The sequence below is a fragment of the Mya arenaria genome, chromosome 17 (assembly GCF_026914265.1).
Source record: "Mya arenaria isolate MELC-2E11 chromosome 17, ASM2691426v1".
NCBI lineage: Eukaryota > Metazoa > Mollusca > Bivalvia > Myida > Myidae > Mya > Mya arenaria.
The window spans coordinates 12,427,726-12,447,203 of record NC_069138.1 but is presented as its reverse complement, the minus strand read 5'-3'; the positions used below and the strand labels follow the sequence as shown (position 1 = coordinate 12,447,203).

The 19,478-nt window shown below is 37.0% G+C and overlaps 1 protein-coding gene across 2 annotated transcripts in view; it reads left to right on the top strand.

Annotated features, from left to right (window-relative positions):
* LOC128223876 (uncharacterized) overlaps window positions 1–19,478 on the top strand; it is a 33,996-nt gene that overhangs the window by 9,780 nt on the left and 4,738 nt on the right. The window contains exons 2-8 of one of the 2 annotated variants that reach the window (XM_052933316.1): window positions 8,512–8,597; window positions 10,761–11,587; window positions 11,823–11,876; window positions 14,425–14,919; window positions 15,072–15,125; window positions 15,317–15,862; window positions 16,117–16,357. In XM_052933316.1, the coding sequence (XP_052789276.1) occupies window positions 10,921–11,587; window positions 11,823–11,876; window positions 14,425–14,919; window positions 15,072–15,125; window positions 15,317–15,862; window positions 16,117–16,357 (2,057 nt within the window). In that variant the 5' untranslated portion in view covers window positions 8,512–8,597; window positions 10,761–10,920. The remainder of the gene's footprint in view (window positions 1–8,511; window positions 8,598–10,760; window positions 11,588–11,822; window positions 11,877–14,424; window positions 14,920–15,071; window positions 15,126–15,316; window positions 15,863–16,116; window positions 16,358–19,478) is intronic. The other variant, XM_052933318.1, reaches the window with a different exon arrangement.

The following is a 19,478-nucleotide window of genomic DNA, read 5'->3' as shown; positions in this document are numbered from 1 at the left end:
TATGAACGCAATTTGGTTGGTCAATGTGTATGGAGTCCGAAGGACTCTACGCGTACTTTGACCAACCCAATTGCGTTCATATCCCCGATAATGACATCAATCCCGCAATTCATTCCTTATATTTACACCAATAGTTCAATTGTTAAAAATACTTCATTTCATTTAAGAAAACCTTTCAGTAATCCGTTCTTACCCATTCTGTAAATAGAACGACCCGACTATAACCGGAAACAATTTTTCCAAATGACGTCACAATAACGCGGGAAAAGATCAACCACTTGAAATCACTTTAAAACGTAAAATTGAAACACTTCTGGTACCAATATATTTAAAATATAATAAATTAACACTTTTAATTTTTTTTACGGGACCTGCAGACACAATACAACCAATAACAAGATCAGTAGCTTTCATGTATATTGTTATGCAATGAATTACGATCCGAACATATCCGAAGATGTTGCGATCATCGATTGATGAACGCAATTGCCGATAGACAGTTTATTTAAGGAATGGAAGTTGAGGTGTAAATATTGTGAAATAAAAAGAGTATAGACATCATTTACTTACCACTCATGCTGAAAGCCATAATATAACCTTGGGACTAGAGCTGCTTCCGATTGACCGTTAACAACGATAAGTACAAACTTATTCTAATATAAAAGATCATTCCTTTCTGATGCCAAAATGGTATCAAAAATAGCCACATATTATACTTTGTCATAACCGAAATTTGCCCTTAAAGGTAGTTTAGAGGAATTTGTTATTTCTCAACATCAGTCACTGTAAAATGACAGTGTGAGTAAACTGTAAATTTAAATGACACGCAATTTAACTTGATAAAGGAATACTTTTTACATATATCACAGTTTCAAATTAAACTTATTAAGAATCAGTTTCATGGTCAATCATTGCTATCTTTACAAAGTGTAGCAGTCTGTGATTGGCCTTTCTGTCATTTAAAATTGGAAGCAACTCTTGTTTCTAACAATGAATCAACTTATATTTTATCAAATGATTTTAAAATGTTTCAAAACTTAAACTTAATGTTTTGCTACATTTTGCGCTAAAAAGGTTAAACTATTAATGCACTGGAGCTATCAACGAGATTATCGTTTAAGCCTTTATACATAATTATTTGTTTGGTAAATATTCCTGAAATACTGTCTTTGTTGGGACCTGAGTATTAACTCAAAGATTAATTTATATCAAAATGTTTTATTCACATGCACCCAAATAAATGCCACCGAAACTCCCTTGTGTCTACTCTTTTTTTCAGTAATAGAGTACAACTGATGAATAACTAAACCGTTTAACATATGCTTGAAACGATACGACTTGTCAATGCATGCATTAAAATCTGCATTCAAAAGAAAATCTGTATCACACTTGTGTAATACGAACACCAAAAAATACATAATAGAGTTAAGAAATACGTACTTAGGATGGGTCTGTAGTACAATGTTATTGCAGAAATTGAATATCGTTTTTAAAAGGAGTTGCTTAAAAAGGTAAAATTATTGAAACCCCTACCTATACCTTAAAAAATACGTTATTATTCCAATTGGAAGTTACTTTGCTATGTATATATCTGATACCGCTATCCTCGATACTTTATAGTTTAATAGTTCAATTAGTTAGTTTTTACCATTTATATAATCTCAAATTGACACACTTGCCACCGATGTAACAAGTGCTCTAACTACATAATCCTCCGTATAACTCCAAAATGCCACACTGGCCATCAGTTATACAGAGTGCACTCACTATGTGATCCTTAGTACAACTCCATAATACCACACTGGCCACCAGTGACACAGAGTTTACTTACCATATGATCCTCAGCATAACGCCAAAATGCCACATTAGCAAACAGTGTCACCGAGTGCACTTACCATATAATCTACCGTATATCTCCCGAAATGACACATTAGCCAACAGTGTCACAGAGTGCACTAACCATATGATCCTCCGTACAACTCCAAAGTGCCACACTGGCCACCAGAGTCACAGAGTGCACTTCCCATATTATCATAAGTATAATTCGAAAATGCCACACTCGACACAAATGTTACAGAGTGCACTAACTGCTGATTCCTTAGTAAACCTCCAAAATGTCATACTTCCCTAAAGTGTCACAGAGTTCACTTATTATCCTCAGTATGACTCCAGAAATGGCTCACTGGCCAACAATGTCACCGAGTCCACTCACCATATGGGCCACAGTATAACTCCAAAATGCCACACTGGCTAACAGTGTCACCGTGTGCACTTACCATGTGGGACATAGTATATCACTTAAATGCCACATTGGTCAACAGTGTCACCGTGTGCACTCACCATATGATCCTCAGTAAAACTCCAAACTGGTCACCAGTGTCACAGAGTGCACTCACCATATGATCCCCGTATAACTCCAAAATGCCACACTGGCCAACAGTGTCACTGAGTGCACTAACCATATGATCCCCAGTATAACTCCAAAATGCCAAACTGGCCTACAGTGTCACAGAGTACACTTTCCATATGATCCTCCGTTTAACTCCCAAAATGCCACACTAGCCAACGGTGTCACCGAGTGCACTCACCGTATGACCCTGCGTCAAACTCCAAAGTGCTACATTGGCCACCAGTGTCACAGAGCCGACCCTCATAGGATCATCCTTATAACTTTAAAATGCCACACTGGCTACCAGTTGTACAGAGTGCACTCCCCATAGTATCATCAGTATAATTCCAAAATGCCATACTGGCCACCACTGTCACAGAGTGCACTTACCATATGATCCCAAGTATAACTCAAAAATGCCACATTGGCCAACAGTGTCACCAATTGCACTTACCATATGATGCTCAGAATAACTCCAAAATGCCACATTTGCCACCAGTACCACAGAGTGCACTTACCATAAAATCCTCAGTTAACCTCCAAAATTTCATACTGCCCAAAAGTGTCACAAAGTCAACTTACTATATGATCCTTAGTAGAACTCCAAAAATGGCACACTGACCAACAGTGTCACAGAGAGCATTCACCATATGGGCCACAGTTAACTCAAAAACGGCACACTAGCCAACAGTGTCACAGGGTGCACTTACCATATGATTCTCAGTATTACTCCAAAATGCCACACGGACCAACAGTGCCAATGAGTGAACTTACCATATGATCCTCAGTATAACTCCATAATGGCACACTGGCCAACATTGTCACCGAGTGAATTAACCATAATTATGATCCTCAATACTATTTCAATATGCCACCCTGTCTACCAGTGTCACAGAGTGCACTTACCATATGATCCTCCGTATAAATCCGAAATGTCACACTGGTCAACAGTGACACAGAATGCACTAACCATATGATCTTCAGTATAACTCCAAAATGCCACACTGGCCAACAGTGACACAGAGTGCTCTTACTATAGAATACTCAGTAAACCTCAAAAATGTCATACTGCCCCAAAATGTCACAGAGTGCACTTATTATATGATCCTCAGTATAACTCTAAAATGCTTCACTGACCAACATTGTCAAAGAGTGCACTCAATATTTGATCCACAGAATAACTCCAAAATCCCACAATGGCCAAAAGTGTTACCGAGTGGCTTTACCATATAATCCTCAGTATAGCACCAAATGGCACACTGTCCAACATTGTCACTGAGTACACTTACCAAACGATCCACAGTTATAAATGGAAAAATTGTTAAGATGATATTTGTGATAATTATTATTGCGTTGAAATCATAATATTCCTAAATAAAATTCGGACCCCCCACTATTTAATCTTATTCTTATTTCTTGGGTTTTTCCGTTATACCAAATAAAGGTCAGTGTTGTTGCTATTGTTGCGACTGTTGTTGTTTGTTGAATAAAAACAAAGACAATAAAGTTTGAGCGTTTGAGGAAATATATAATACAATATAAGCATTAGAAATAACTTTTAGCAATGACATGTGGTACTAAAAGTGCAAATGTTAAAGTGTTTATCAGTTATACACTTTCACCAGGAAACACCATTGTATACAGCCTGTGGCCCATGACAACAATAATTTTCAAATAAATAATTATCACAGTTTTACGCCTAGGTATGCAACCGTCATCACCCATTTTCCACCATGTTCCATTCTTGCACATTCGGCAGAACCATTTGCCCTTTGGCTGTCCTTTGACATTGCCGCAGCCATCTGGCAGTAATCCTTGGAGCACAATACTATCTTCGCATACTTGGGCTCTATAGATACACGTAGTGTGTAAGTCTTCATTCGGTGTGTTTACACAGTTTTTGTTTGTTTTAGAGTTGATGTCAATAGGTTAGGAAGAAGGTTTTAAGACAAAAAAGCATAACATTTTTTTTCTAAGTCTGTCAATGAATGCCACGTCTCATTGAACTAAAATTATCACAAGATCCAGATGGCTTACTCATCACAACAAAATCAATAGACACCGTCAACTAGAATCTGGATCTTGAGGAAGGTATCTGTGATTCTTTTTAGTTCTCACATAAACTAAAGTCACACCGATGCCGGACCCAACACGGACCACCCGGATTTACACGAAACACCCCGGATCAAAACATATCTCTGCGTTGAATTAATTCGACATTCACTCGACGGTCTCTTAACATCGGACCAGCCCGGACCGAACACGGCACCAAAACGGATCAACACGGAGCCAATACGGATTAGCCCAGTACCACCAGGGAAGCGCCATTTAAACCGTTTAAAGCCTAGTTATCAGTTATCACTGTCCTGGTTCTGGTCCCGGTGAAAACCATCCGGTATACCGGGTTGATCCGGGATGATCCTGGACACGGTGGATTTTTGATGTCGCGCCAGTGAACCGAGCCACCTGTTCGAAAAAGTGTGATGAAGAATGCACTAGATGGCACCATGCGTTCAACATCTGATGACGAATCGATTCGTGGTCCAACAACGCCACCCCTGAAGAAGTTTTCACCTGAGCGTAAATCACCATCACTATCACGACGCAGCATATACAGAAAAAGCGCCAGAAGATGACAATACCTAGAACCAAGAACCCACCTGCAACTGTTATGTGGAAATATTCGGTGTAGGTGGCAACAGAAGAAGAACCATCTTCAGATCACATTGGGCCAGCACCTCCATCCCGGAGGAAATGAAGTTTGAGACGGTGTTGTAAGCCACTCTGAAGGCATACATCAATGAGTTGTCCCCGCTGGTTAGGTATTGCAAATTGATGGCTAATTTGAGACCAGGCTCAAAAAACTGTACCATGTATTTTGTTAGGACATTCGATGCTCTTATATCTGCAGCAGTTCATGGAACATTCTAGGATGATCCCGAAGGAGTAATCGGGGCGACCACTCATCTTCAATCTGCAGTTCCTCTAAAAGTCTGGAGTTATGTCCGAATTAACGTCTCCTTTGTAACCAAGGGCGAACCCATACTGCCTTTCTTTGGTTTCTTCGTGGGTGTCGTCTGTTGTGTAATAACAGAATCCCCCCTTGCAATCACTATAGGGAAAGCTGTCTGCTGATGGACCAGCTGCAACTTACAGTTTACCAACTCGAGTTTGTTGCTGGTCAGGATCATATAATTTATCTTACTGATGTTCGATGCTCTCAACTTAAACACACCCAGAATTTATCCTGGCCTAACCGTAACTACACCCTGTCTGATAATAACTTCGCCATTTGTTATACCGTTATAGATGATTTGGTATAATCCCTGACAACCCGGGTCAGTCCGTTCTGAAACGGGTATCTGACGGCCTCAACCTGCAGAGTCGTTCAATCGTTGCAAAACGGGACTTTACCGGCAATCAGCAGAGCTTTTCCGGCTCAACTCCGGGGTTCACAGTATGTCTACCATGAGTGAAGCATTCCCAACCGACCCCTATTACCACGGACCATCAAGGTAGAGCAACGATAGAGCTACGGTAGAGTCCCGGTACTGCGTCAGAATTTTCCGGCATGATCGGTTGGTGTGGGCGCGACGTCACCTACGATTTCCGCAAGCTGATTGGTCCAATGTCCTTTCTGTTGACGAGATGAGAGTAAAGTTGCAACAAGCTGATGGTCGGGTGCGGGTCTACCGTCGCCGAGGGGAACGGAACCACGCGGAGTGTGTACTTCAACAGGAACGATTCGGTGGTGGCTCCGTTATGTTTTTGCAGGCATTTCCATGCACACGAAAACGCCATTGGTCAGGGTACACGGTAACCTGAATGCACTAAGGCACCAAAATGACAATCTTATAGCTGTGATTCTGCCACACATAGCCGCAAGGCATGTAACTTGTCCATGACAATGCGCCATGTTTATGCCGCAAGAGCAACGCAGCTATTGCTAACAAACAACAACACCATCCGAGTAATGCAATGGCCAGCAAGAAGGCCGGACTTAAACATCATAGAGCATGGGACGCGCTCAAATGCTTCAACAACAACCAGGTTTTCTCGGACAACTTAAGCAGGTGGCGGTGTATGCATGGACTGGGATTCTCCAGGGAACTTTCCAAAGATACATTCGATTCATGAGGTCTCGCTGTCGGGCAGTGATTGCTGCAAATGGGGGCCATACGAAATATTAAATAAATTGTGACTTTCTAAACAATGGTATTAAAGGGGCTGTTTCACGTATGATAAAATGGCGAAAAAAAAGAAAATTGTCGAAAACCACCACATAAACTTGGCATCGATGTGTACAGTGCATTGAAACTTACTAACCGAAGTACCACATTGTTTGAAATTTATTTAAATTTAGCAGTTATTTCGTATTTTTCTATTAAAAAAGATTACTGGGTATGTCTTTCAGGTAGAATTCATCTTATGCGTGATAGGCTAGCCTTCGTAGCTCAGTGAGTTCGACGCTGGACTGCACTTTTGGCGACACGGGTTCGAACCCGAACAATTATGATATTTAAAAGCGTAACACATTCTATTAGATAATTGTCCTGAGATTCGTTACAGAAAAAATCTTTTGTTGGTGCCAATCTGGTTAACAGTCCGTTTAAATGATTTGGCACAGATCATTAACTTTGAAAATGAATTAAATCAAATGTTATGTAATTGTGTGAGACGAGCTGATCTTTTAATCGTGATAAAAAACTTGTCCACTATCGAATAGTTTTAGTCTTTAACCTCGTGTGACTAATTAGAAATTTTACTCAGTGTATATGCTACTTGGGGTATGAGTCTATTTGGCCCTGGTTAAATATGCGTCTATTTGTCTATGGTTAAGTGCCATTTTTGCCATGGTTTAGTGTTTATTTGGCCCTGGCTAAGTGTCTATTTGGCCCTAGTATATCATTATGGCCCGAGGTGTAGTCGAGGGAAGTGATGAGCACGAGGGCCAATTATCACGCAACGGCCCGGCTCCGCCCTGCATTAAGCTCTTTAATACATACTTTCTCTTCTTCTTTTTCTTCTACTTCTTTTTGTAAATTTACTATATTCTTCTTAAATGAAACCTTCAATCCAGTTTTACATTCCAGTTGTACATTCCAGTTGTACAAATACAATTTTAATTTAGTTTTTGAGAGTATGCCAAGTTTTAGAAAAAAGCAAAAAAAAAATTGTTGTCATTTTTTTGTCATTTTTTTCACATCATTTTTATTTTTTCACCAAACGTCTATCCGAATTTGTTATTTACGAATCACTGACATCTTTCTTTTTATGTCTTGACTTTCACAATTAAGCTTAATTAAAATGTACTCGTAGCAAGTAGATCAACTTTCTGTGCTAAAGTAAACAAATATTCTTGATGTCAATATGTTTGGACAGGGTTGCTAATTTTTAAGTAAATGCAATTGACCTCTTCGTTTGTTTTGTTTTCTTGAATGTCAATGGTGATTAAAAACGCCGCCCTTATATTCTCCCCTGGTTGTCGAACACTGGCATATTTTCCTAGACTGCGTTCGCGTTTGCATCCCTTTACGATGATCATAATTAATCTGTTCAGGCAGATCAATTAATTGTATTATTTAGTTAAGACATTTTTTACAGTCGCCAAATTTGATTTGTTAAGACGAGAATTGATTTCATGTGCGAACGTTCTACGGGCGGCAAAACGGGTATCGGTAATAAGTGTCATTTTGGTCCTGGTCAAATGATATTGTACCATTATCTCCTTATCCTCTTCATATTATGAACTGTTCATAAAAATAATACTTAAGATAACATACTGAATGTAATCAAACATATTAATGTTATTACCACATAACAGACGTTTAACAATTATAGTACGAAACCATACAAAACAGTCACATTAATTATTATTTAGCAGTATGAACACAACACATGTAAAAAAGAAAAGAACAATGATACAAACAAATCAAACAAATAACTTTATTGAAGTTACAAGCATAATAAATAAACCAAGATTTTAGTCATATCACTACTTTGTAAAGACATTTGTTTAATTTTGGTAAGCAGAACTTTATTTCCATTGTGAGAATCCTAACTGATTGTTACAGTGTTTCAAATTGTGCCGATCGTCTTTGTATCTTTTGTTTTATTTTCAGGCAGGCGTTTACTAGACGGTCATCGATTTCCATATTTGTGTTTTATTCTATGACTGTTATCTCCATCAGAAACATCGTAACTCGAGGTTAGTGTGCATGTAATTGCATGTAATTGACATAATCATTTTAAGTATCTTAACTGATATCAGTGATTTTCATAACATGTTTCACAAATGTAAACACACTGCATTTTAATATTAACCCACTTTTGATTTAGGTATCTCTGTCAATGTATTTGTGATAATCGCATGTTGGGATCTGTTGATTCTATTTTATAAGAACTATGTACAATAACATACTCAATTGGCTACGGATTCTAAGTAATTATTTGAATAACCAAACTACAAACAGAACTGGCGCGTAGCTGCCTTAAGCAAATCTGCAGTCGGGTAATGAAATTTTGACAGGATTATGTTTTTGTCGTTCCTAAATAAACATTTGAAATAAAAACCGAATTGGAGTAGGGGAGAAGAAGTTAATATGCTGTCCGTCATCCATCTGCGTAATCTCAAGTTTGCCATAGCTACGCGCCTGCAAGAACACTTGTTAATGGACAATTCAAAATGATACTTTCGATTGCAATATAATAAGTCAATAATTATATTATGCTATGGGGCGTTAACAGGTTAAGCTTTATGAGTGGCCCGATCCCGCAAAACAAATACATTTCTATATAACATTAATATGGCTAATGGTTCGGGTATTTACACGATTTAAATCTGAACTGGTGCACTCCGGTATTTTCTATTACAGTGTTTCTGCAATGTTGACAACCACAGTTAACTTGAGCAAATTTAGTTGGTTGTTGGAATGGGGGGTTGTCATTGGCGCATCAATGTTTAAGAATTTATCAAAGGTCTTTGCTCAAATTTGTCATATAGCTTGTTTTAAAATATTAATATGAATTATTATACCTTTCTCCATGTCCTACAACGAGTCCGTGTTAGGATAAATATAAAATGAAAGTCTAGTTGAAATATTGATTCGATAATTATGCATGTAAGTTCATGTATGTAATTCGGTATGACGAAATGTGTGTGACGTCAAATTTGTGAACAATAGGCGCAATGCATGGTCGTACTTGTAAACCTGCATCTAACGCTAATTTATAGCTTTGCTTTCTTCCTGAATTTTCATTTAACTAAAAAACACAATAAACCAATGAATGCAAATATTCATCCGAAGGACCATAGTTGCGCAATGCGACTGGTATGTTTTTAAAATACAACGGTTTTGGGCTGAATGCACACAATGTTAAGTCAAAAATAATTTGTAAATAAACGCTTCTTGACGCGCCTGTAAGTGAATGTATGATATGTAGCCATAATTGTATGTCCTGCACTTGACATGTGTAAATATGATGTTACTTGAAAGTGGCCATAGGATAGTTAAAAGCGCCAGTATTGGGCATGTCAAATAATACAAATTATTATATAACACACTCAAATGAATATACTCGTAATTATAACTAATATAAAAGTCATTCTTCATCATTTCAACCTTGAGTTCATATTAATTATGTTATATAAAATATGTACCTGATATCAGTAGCAAAACAAGAGGAGAGTGAAGACACAAGCCATCACAAGACCTGTGGAGGTCACACTTTTAAACGTTCAATTCTGCACAAAAAATAAATATACCACATACCGATATCTCCATACCCAGAAACGACTAACCCTCATCATGGCACCATCATGTTGAACTTGCTATATCATTGAACGTGCTCCGGGTCCTAACGGAATGTGTAGCTAACTTATTCGCGGAATATTTATAAAGTTGATACCCGGCGCTCGAAGTGCCAGATAAATTAGTAGATCTTTTAAAAATTGAACTAACAAAACACATCCATGTCAATTTATCATTATTAAGAACACGAGCGAAAAGGTTTGTTTAAAAAATACATATTATAAAGTACAATTATTAACCTTAACACTCACTGTATGCATTGCGTTGTTAATTTATTCATGAAAATGTCTTTCTTAAATGTAAAGCATATCTTGTTCCTTATGATGAATGTGTTATAAATATATTTTTATATTGAAAGGATGTATTGTAATTTATACAATGTTTTTTGAAATTAGTAATTTGCTTAGTGTATCAACTCAGATTGCCTCACAAGAACAAATCGATACTTGTATCTGAATGAGCTAGGTATTGCACTTTGAGGCAATTCATTGCAATTTTTTTATGAAATTTACTTGAACAGTAAAAAGTAATTAAAGCTAGATATTAATGTCCGTTGCCAGGTTTTGTCAATGGCATGTGCACAAAATCAGCGCAGTCACGTCGACAGGAAACTTCATACTTGTCACGCTTCTTGTAAACATTTTCATGGATGTTCCTGAAGCAAAGACATGATTTTTTAGCAGCATTTGAACACATTTGCATGGACAAAATCGAGAAATCATGTCAAACGGATACTACAGGCTTGTTACATTTCTTATCAACATTTGCACGGACGTGCTCAAAGAACTTTTCCTTGATCAAGCACGAAAAGATACCACAGCAAGTTTCACTTCTTTGGACGGATATCTGGCTATCAAGAAGAACGACATCGATGCATTAAAGAAAAAGAAAGTCATACGAAAGGACCAATATGACTTGCTCTTTCCGGTTGTTGGTTTATGTGATGAAACTTCATGGGACATTTCGCTGTTCTATGCTCTTATTGTCAATATTCATTGCACGTCTGTTGGATCTGTTAGGAAAGATATTGAAACGATCAGAGAAATACGAAACGGAATGCAACACATTGCAAATATTGCTAAGATAAATGATTCAGACTTTGAGCAAAATTGGAAAAGACTAACCGATTCTACCTTGTCAATTGCCAACTTTGTCAAGGGAAAACCATATGAAAACATCGTTAAGGCCAAAGTAGATCTCACGATGATTAGCTACTTGCCGGAACTTGGTAACACTCTTAGTAAATGGCACATAAGTACCACTAACGAACTTCAGTCAGTAATTTACAACCTGAAAGAACAGGTCGAATCCATGAAAAATGATGTTTCTACATCAGCGACAATTCTCTCGTCCACATGTGAAAAAAGGCCGTCTTGCAATACCAGTGGTATGTAATTTATGAATATTCTATGTTTTTCGAAGCAATTATATTCAACTTATTTCACTGCATTTTGCTGAGAGGTTTTTGGCGTCACCAAGTTAGTGAATCATTGACAATTCCTTAGTAAATTACCAAAGATTACATTGATTGAAATATATGAAGTTGATTTTTCATTGCACATATTTTGGAAGCTTCCAAGAGCAATCATACACATCTTAATTATTCTATTTTCTGTTTTTAGGGAAGCCAAATAAGCGCTTTAAAACTGTATCACAGTCTCTTGACAGGCTTTTTGGTAAGTGATATGCGCTGTTTCACTTTATAATGAGCAATATTGCAGACTGCTTCCACCACCCATGTAAATGTAAGATAGTTTAACACGGTGATAGTACACGGTTCGGAGCACGGTGGTTTCAAACTCTTGACATTGTATACATCAGTAGTACGTCTTCTTACTTCCATGCATACATTTTGCAGCTTTCGTAATAAGTTTACAATCGTTTTTTTACATATGTAATCCTACTAAAGTAAAATCTTAATTCATTTGCTAGGTTTTACGGTTTGACACTAGAACCCCTTTTCCGCTTTTAAGAACTGCAGAATTGCTTGAAAAGGAGACACAATGAATACTTTTAGATTAAAAAATTGTTTATAAATCAATCATAACAAATACTACAGTATCTTCATAACACTTTTTTCAAATGTACCTTAAAGCCCACAATATAGGGCTTTTATTTGAATGCATGATCTTGTTTAACGCATCTGCCTTCGATGATCAAAACAAAACACAAAACGCATATATTTTAAGAACAGATAATAATATTTTGATCAATTAAGTCAAATGAGATAACCACGAAATGGTGAATTGGTTTGACGTTAGAGGAGTTCTAACTAAGGGGCATCCCTTTGAACCGAAATGTATTAGGTTTTAATATGATGACATATGTGTTTGAAGTACTTCCCCGTGAAAATTTAAACAATTATGTCTCCCCCTCTCTGGGGGAGACATATTGTTTTTGCCCTGTCCGTCAGTCCGGTAGTCCGTCAGTCCGTCCGTACGTCACACTTCGTTTCCGATCGATAACTGGAAAACCGCATGACCTAGGATCACCAAACTTGGTAGGGAGGTTGGTCGTGAGGTGTAGAGGATCCCTATTGTTTTTGGGGTCACTAGGTCAAAGGTCAAGGTCGCGGCGACCCCCAATATAAAAAACATTTCTGCTCAAAATCTTGAGAACGGTTTGACCTAGGTTCACCAAACTTGGTAGGGAGGTTGGTCATGAGGTGTAGAAGATCCCTATTGTTTTTGGGATCACTAGGTCAAAGGTCAAGGTCGCGGCGACCCCCAATGTAAAAAACATTTCCGCTCAATATCTTGAGAATGGTTTGACCTAGGTTCACCAAACTTGGTAGGGAGGTTGATCATGAGGTTTAGAAAACTCCTATATTTTGGGGGGTCACAAGGTCAAAGGTCAACGTCGCTGTGACCTCTAATGTAAAACAATATTTCCGTGCAATATCAGGAGAATGCTTTGATCTAGGTTCACCAAACTTTGAAGTGAGGTTGGTCATGATGTCTAGATGATCCCAATTGTTTTGGGGGTAACAAGGTCAATAGTCAAGGTCGTGGTGACCTTCCATGTAAAAATCATTTGCGTGTAATATCTTTCACATATGTTTACCAAAAATTGTAGAGATGTTACTCGGGTGTACAAGACCCGCATCGTTTTTGAGGTCACTATGTCAGAGGTGAAGGTCACAGACACCTGAACATAAGAAAAGGTTTCCGATCAATAAGTGGAGTTCCTATTGCCTTTGAGTCTTGAACTTTTGCATGCTGGTAGGTCTTCTTGGGCAGATGATCCGTATTGATTTTGGGGTCACTGGGTCCAAAAAGAGAGTGATGATGAAAAACGGTTTCCAATCAATAACTTAAGTTCTGCTTTACCTGGAGTCTCCAAACTTTGCATGCTTGTAAGGGTCATGCAGTAGTTGGGGTCACTGGGTCAAAGGTCAAGTCCACAAGGGCTTGAAGATGAAAACCGTTTCCGATCAATAACTGGCGTCTCATTTCAACTTTCGTGCATTTTGTTTATTTTGTTTTTTGTCCATAAAAGACCTGCCGTTTTTTCCCTGAGAAACAGCAGCACTTGAAGGCCTTTGCATTTTTATGGTAAGTGTCTGTTTACTAAGCCTTCGGGGGAGACATGCGCTTTTCTCAAAAGCCCATTCTAGTTTCTAGTACAAAATAGTGCGTTTTTCGCGTATTTTATACTGTTTTAATCCTATATTAAAATGAAAAAGTAAACGTTCAAGTTTGAAGGAGGCGTGGTGCATGCGCCAGGTGCAAAACTTGTTAATCGTTTTAATCTCAAATATTGTTCAGTCTATTTATTTTAGAACTCCTGCACTTACGGAATGAGTATTTACCAGAAAATGTGTTAATGCCAAAGAAAAAAAACCTGTGTTTCCTGTTGAAGCATAAATAAAGAATAAAATAATATTCACAGACAAAGTCAGAAAAACAACGATTGAACATCGTATGTCTAAGATCATTACCTTTTAATTCGGAAACATATTTTATGAAGAACATCTTTATCTTTATTTTATATTTATTTAATGAAGGGCTGAGTTAAACAGGAATTCTGCTATTTGTTCTGTAACCCAATGCATCCTTGTCAAAATCCAATATGCAAGAGCGATTGGGCAACTATATTGTTCTCGCTTTTACTTTCATTTTCACGCTCACGTTATAATTTTGGACGTTTAATGCTCTTGATATACTTAAATTGAATAAGCAAACAATCAGCATATATCATCAAACCTTCTTTCTGTTTGCACAGATGATTTCAGGAAAACCATGAATGCTGAACAGTTTGAGGACTTTTATCCGCCGGATGAATGTGCAGAAATCAGACGCAGAGTAGCAGCAGATAGATTTGTTGTTATAACAGGGTATGGAAAATCTTTTTACCTCAGGACTGCTCTTTACGTTGTAAAAGAATTGGATGAGTACAAGCAGGAGTTTTGTGCAATGATATCTGATCCTACCGATTGGAAACACATTGAACCAAAAGAACTAAAGCTGGTTTTGTTCAATTGCCCGTTTGGAGAGACAGAACCAAACAAAAGGAAGACAAGAGCAATGCTCGATATTCTTAACAATGTCCAGTTGACGACAAAAGATTCTGAATGTCCGTTGGTAGTCATTGTCGTAACACAATGGGAAATTATGCAAACAGCATTGAAGAGTGTCGGTAGCCATCATGGATTACTTGATGAGCCAGTTAAATTGTACAAAGAAAACAACGAACAAGAACCGGAAATTATTGACGACGGTTTGTCATTTTATTAAATTTGATTCTATTTTAAATAACGTATTTAACTAATATCATACATCAGTTTAATATCACTAAGTAAAACGTAGTTAACAACAAAAGTATTATAAACAATATGATTATTAGAACATATGGTGTCTTCTGTCATTTAGGCGTCCAAAACCTGATCGTGGGAACAAAAGGAAAGTCAATGAAGACAATGATTGGTAAGTTGCGACCTAATTAATTAAATGTCCGTTGTGCGTCGATAGTCATTGCTATATTTTTACCTACTGGTTACCTCTTTATTTATTATTGATTCTTGTTTGGCGAATCTATAAATATTGCGGTGTTCTTAATTTGGTTGACTCAGTATTAAGATTCTTAAAATAACTATTGTTTGTTCTACCACCTGTAGAAATAACAAAATCCTACCGGGAAGATTACAGCTATCCGGTCAGTGAAGAATCTGTAAAGTCTGTTCGAGTGAAAATGAAAGGAAGTAAGTTTGTGCTAATTAGTGGTAAACGGAGAGACGTGAATACAGCTGTTGCATTGCGTCTTGCTCAAGATTATGATGACAGAAGATTTGTCATTGTTCGAAACAAGTCTGATATTTCTAACATTGATCTGCAAAACATTTCTTTGCTTATGGTAGAAGACATAGCAGGAAAGTATAAGTATGATGATACGCGACTTGCAAACTGGCTAGAGACATTTGACTCTTTACTCTCATTGGTGCGAAAAGGCAAGCTCAATTTGGTCGCCACAATTGAATCTGATAAGATGGAAAGAGGCAAAAATGAACTTGGGCTGCATCCAATCTTTAGACATGAAGTCCAGGTATCACCGAGTGATTCCATTTGTGTCAAGCAAGAAATGGACAATCCATTTGCTTCAATACCAACTCAAGAACCAACAAGCAAAGGCACTACGGTGACATCCGGAGCACCAAACTCAAACAGTAAGGTTTGAATATAATATTTTTATTAATTCATATCTTCTCTTCAAGGTGAATACGAAAACATACTGGGAAGATAACTTAAACAGTAAGGTTTCTTTATTGTTTCTTTATTATTTTACACCTTGTACTTAAAATGAATGTGAAAACATCAACAATGAGATCGAGTGTAATGGTGTTGTTTATTTATGCTGGTCATTTACAAATCCTTGGTGTATCTTACGTATGTAGTTATGGAAAGTCATGTTGTATCACAGGTTCTGTTAATGATTCAGAGCATACAGGTGAAGAGTCAGATGATAAGTATGATGCGTCAGATGGTGAGCCTAATTCAGGTCCAGTGAAAGTTTTAGACAATGCAGATGCTGAGTCAAATGATGAGCATGGTGTGTCAGATTCTGGGTCAAATGATGTGATCGTTGTGTCAGATACTGAGTCAATTGAGTATGCTGTATCAGATGAGGAGTCAGATGATGAGTCATTTGATCTTACATGGAGGTAATATATCCTTAACATTGAGACAGTTTGAATAGAATGTTTTATTAATTTCTGAATCACGCACCATAAACGCATATCTTCATATCTGCAATTCAACAAGTTCAGGGATTTATTAGTACGCAACCATTTGATCGATTGAATTTTATGAAGACAAGTGTCACACTATTTTATTGCACTCCTTCACATGCTCTTCTCTTGAACGTTGAAGATCAGCCACGTTCCCCAAATACTTCCACCGCAACTGCTCCAGGGTAACTGAACAATATAATCTTCTCAAACTAAACCAATATAATTAAAGTATATATGTTAGATTGATTAATTATAATACATCGTCGACGTTTAATTGTCCGTTTGAAAATAGTCTAAATATAATAGTTCAAGGATAAAAAACAATTCTCAAAATGTGTTCCCTTTTAAATAATGCATGAATAATAATATAAGGAACTTACTTTGACGTCGCGATAAGTTTGTTTGATAAACAAACGACAACGACAATCTTGTCTATAATTCTTGTATCATTTTTTAAGTCCGTCACTTTTCAAAACAAGAACGCTTCATTGTGGATTCATTATGTAAGCTATTGATTGAGTCAATACAGATCACGCGCTTGTTATGTTTGCTCTTATATTCTGCATATTTACTTAACTCAAATTGTATGATAACAACTCTGACTAAATGGATTACTCATTGAGATTTCTTTGTACCCGCCGATATTAATTAAATTCCGCCCTAAAGTTTATTAAACTCACGACGTGGGTTCTCTTTTAAAGTTTGAATTAATTTCAAATAAGCGAAAATGAATCAGCTTAACGTAACGAGATATCTAGACGGCTGAGATATAATAAAACATATTCTGAAAATCCAAGTCATTTACATTGATAATTTAAGATCTTCCAGTGAGCACTTTACTCAGATTGACTTAAAAATGAAAAGAAATTGTCAGTAAGTAACAAAAGAGAAAGTTTGTTAATGCTTGCCCATTTTCGCAGTTAGTCAATGGGTATATCCCGACAAGTACTAAGCTAGCGTAATAAGTGTAGGTCCTCTTAAGTACGTTTCATGTCGATCTCATTTACGGTTTTTAAATAATGACCATATGTTTTGGTCATTGCTCTATAACACCGACGACCACAAAGATGCCGACAATTTATAAATTGCAACAGAGAATAATAGATTGTATTTTAAATTTTAGCTAATTTAGACCTTGTGTCGTAAATTGTTTGACAAGTTATTTTCACAACGCTGTATTCCGATTTGTGGTGTTTTTCGAAATCATTGTTCCAGTGAAGCTATTTTCTCTTCCTACTTTTGAATTTGATATATTTCTGTTTCAATTGGTTGAATCCGCGATATTTCCTCCGTAGAATTGATACACCCTTTAAATCACCTGTTTTTCCCGGTTCAATAAAAATATAAAGACGTACCTTTTTTACCTGCGCTATTCATATGCCGAATACCTAAAAGCAATGCCATTTTCAGCTTTGCAGAAGTGTAGACTTCAAAACTAAACATATTTACGATCGTTCAAGATTAATTTAGTAGTAAAATAAGTAGAATGCATACTAATATGCTACCCAGTAAGAATCACAGCATAGACCGTACTTACAAAGATTATGTCATCATCTGTTATATATTATAACATCATTCCTGTCACACCCATTAAGTACCGTACTTCTTCAATAATGTTGGTCCCGAAATCAATAGAAAAAATCACGTTCCCCTCTTTAAATAAAGATGGAAAATGAATAACTTAAATTATTAATACATATTATTTAGCGCAATATTTCCAAGTAAGCAATACTGATTGCGATTTTTATTTTTGCAAACATGTGGAGTGATATAAATTGACCATTATATATTATAAGAGCAATGTTATCCTACACATTTCAATAATAATAAACTGCAACATATTTTTTTTGAACAACGTGTCTCCCATTTTGACATTCAAAAGGTTGTATGCAACACAGACAATAACGTCAGGAATATGACATTTTACCTACATCACGTGACGTCAATGACAATAACGCCACAATACAGCATTCATTTTGAGAAAAATACTAATTATGACGGATTTATAGAGATGTAATAATACTACATTATACAATTTAAATGCGAGATACTAGGGCTGTCCAAAAACTCAGCGACAAGCTGTTTATACGAATAGGAGATAATCAAATCATGCGTTTTCGACATTTGATTTAAACATGTATAAAATGTACGTACATTGTCAGAAAATATCAGAGGTGGATTTCCGGGCTTGACGTTAACTCCCCCTCCCGCTCAAAGTAATGCAGCCAAGATTCGTCTGTCGTTATAGTACAGTTTCAGAGAGAGCCGCCGGCTTCGGCGAGAAACTCGACTGATGCTGCCACCCGTCGCTCTTTTTCCTTCTATTTCAATAATTGGGAGACCCATCTGGCATATACACGTGTCATATATTGTCGTCAGAAAGGATAGGTACCGATGCATCGAGGTTTGACTTAAATCGGCAATTTCCAAAACAGCTTGCCTCCGATCAGATAATATAAACGTTCGTATCTTCTGTACGACATGTTCTGCTATGGATTTCGGTTGCCCCACTTTATATTTTTTTCCGTCTCCGACAGCTTTATTCTTGGAGAACGGCCACATCATTTGTAAGTTCTGGATACATTCTTAAATCACTCCAAATTCATCATTTGGTCAATACACTGCAGTGGTGTCGTCCTTCAATTACCGTTCCGTGCGCCGCACGTTCTCATTTTTTAATATTACGCAAAAAACACCTCAAATAAAACATATGCTTATGGCTTAAGCAAATTTAATTCTTTACATATGACGTCGTAGAAACTGAAATTTATGTGCACGTGCGTTTAGCTGTTTTTTTTTATTCTTTACAAAATTGCAATTTAAAGTAGTGTATGTATAAAACTAAAGTGGGGTATATTTACTGACTTTAGTTAACTTCACCTTTTATTAAAAGTATTGATATTACAGTATTAGTGCCGTTTTTTTCTTGTTAGAACTTTACACGATTATATTTGGTACATATAGTGTTCATTAAAATGTTATTACGTCAATGAAACTTCAACTCAATTTGTCCTGGAGTTTAAGGATAACCCTCGTATATCAACACATCCAG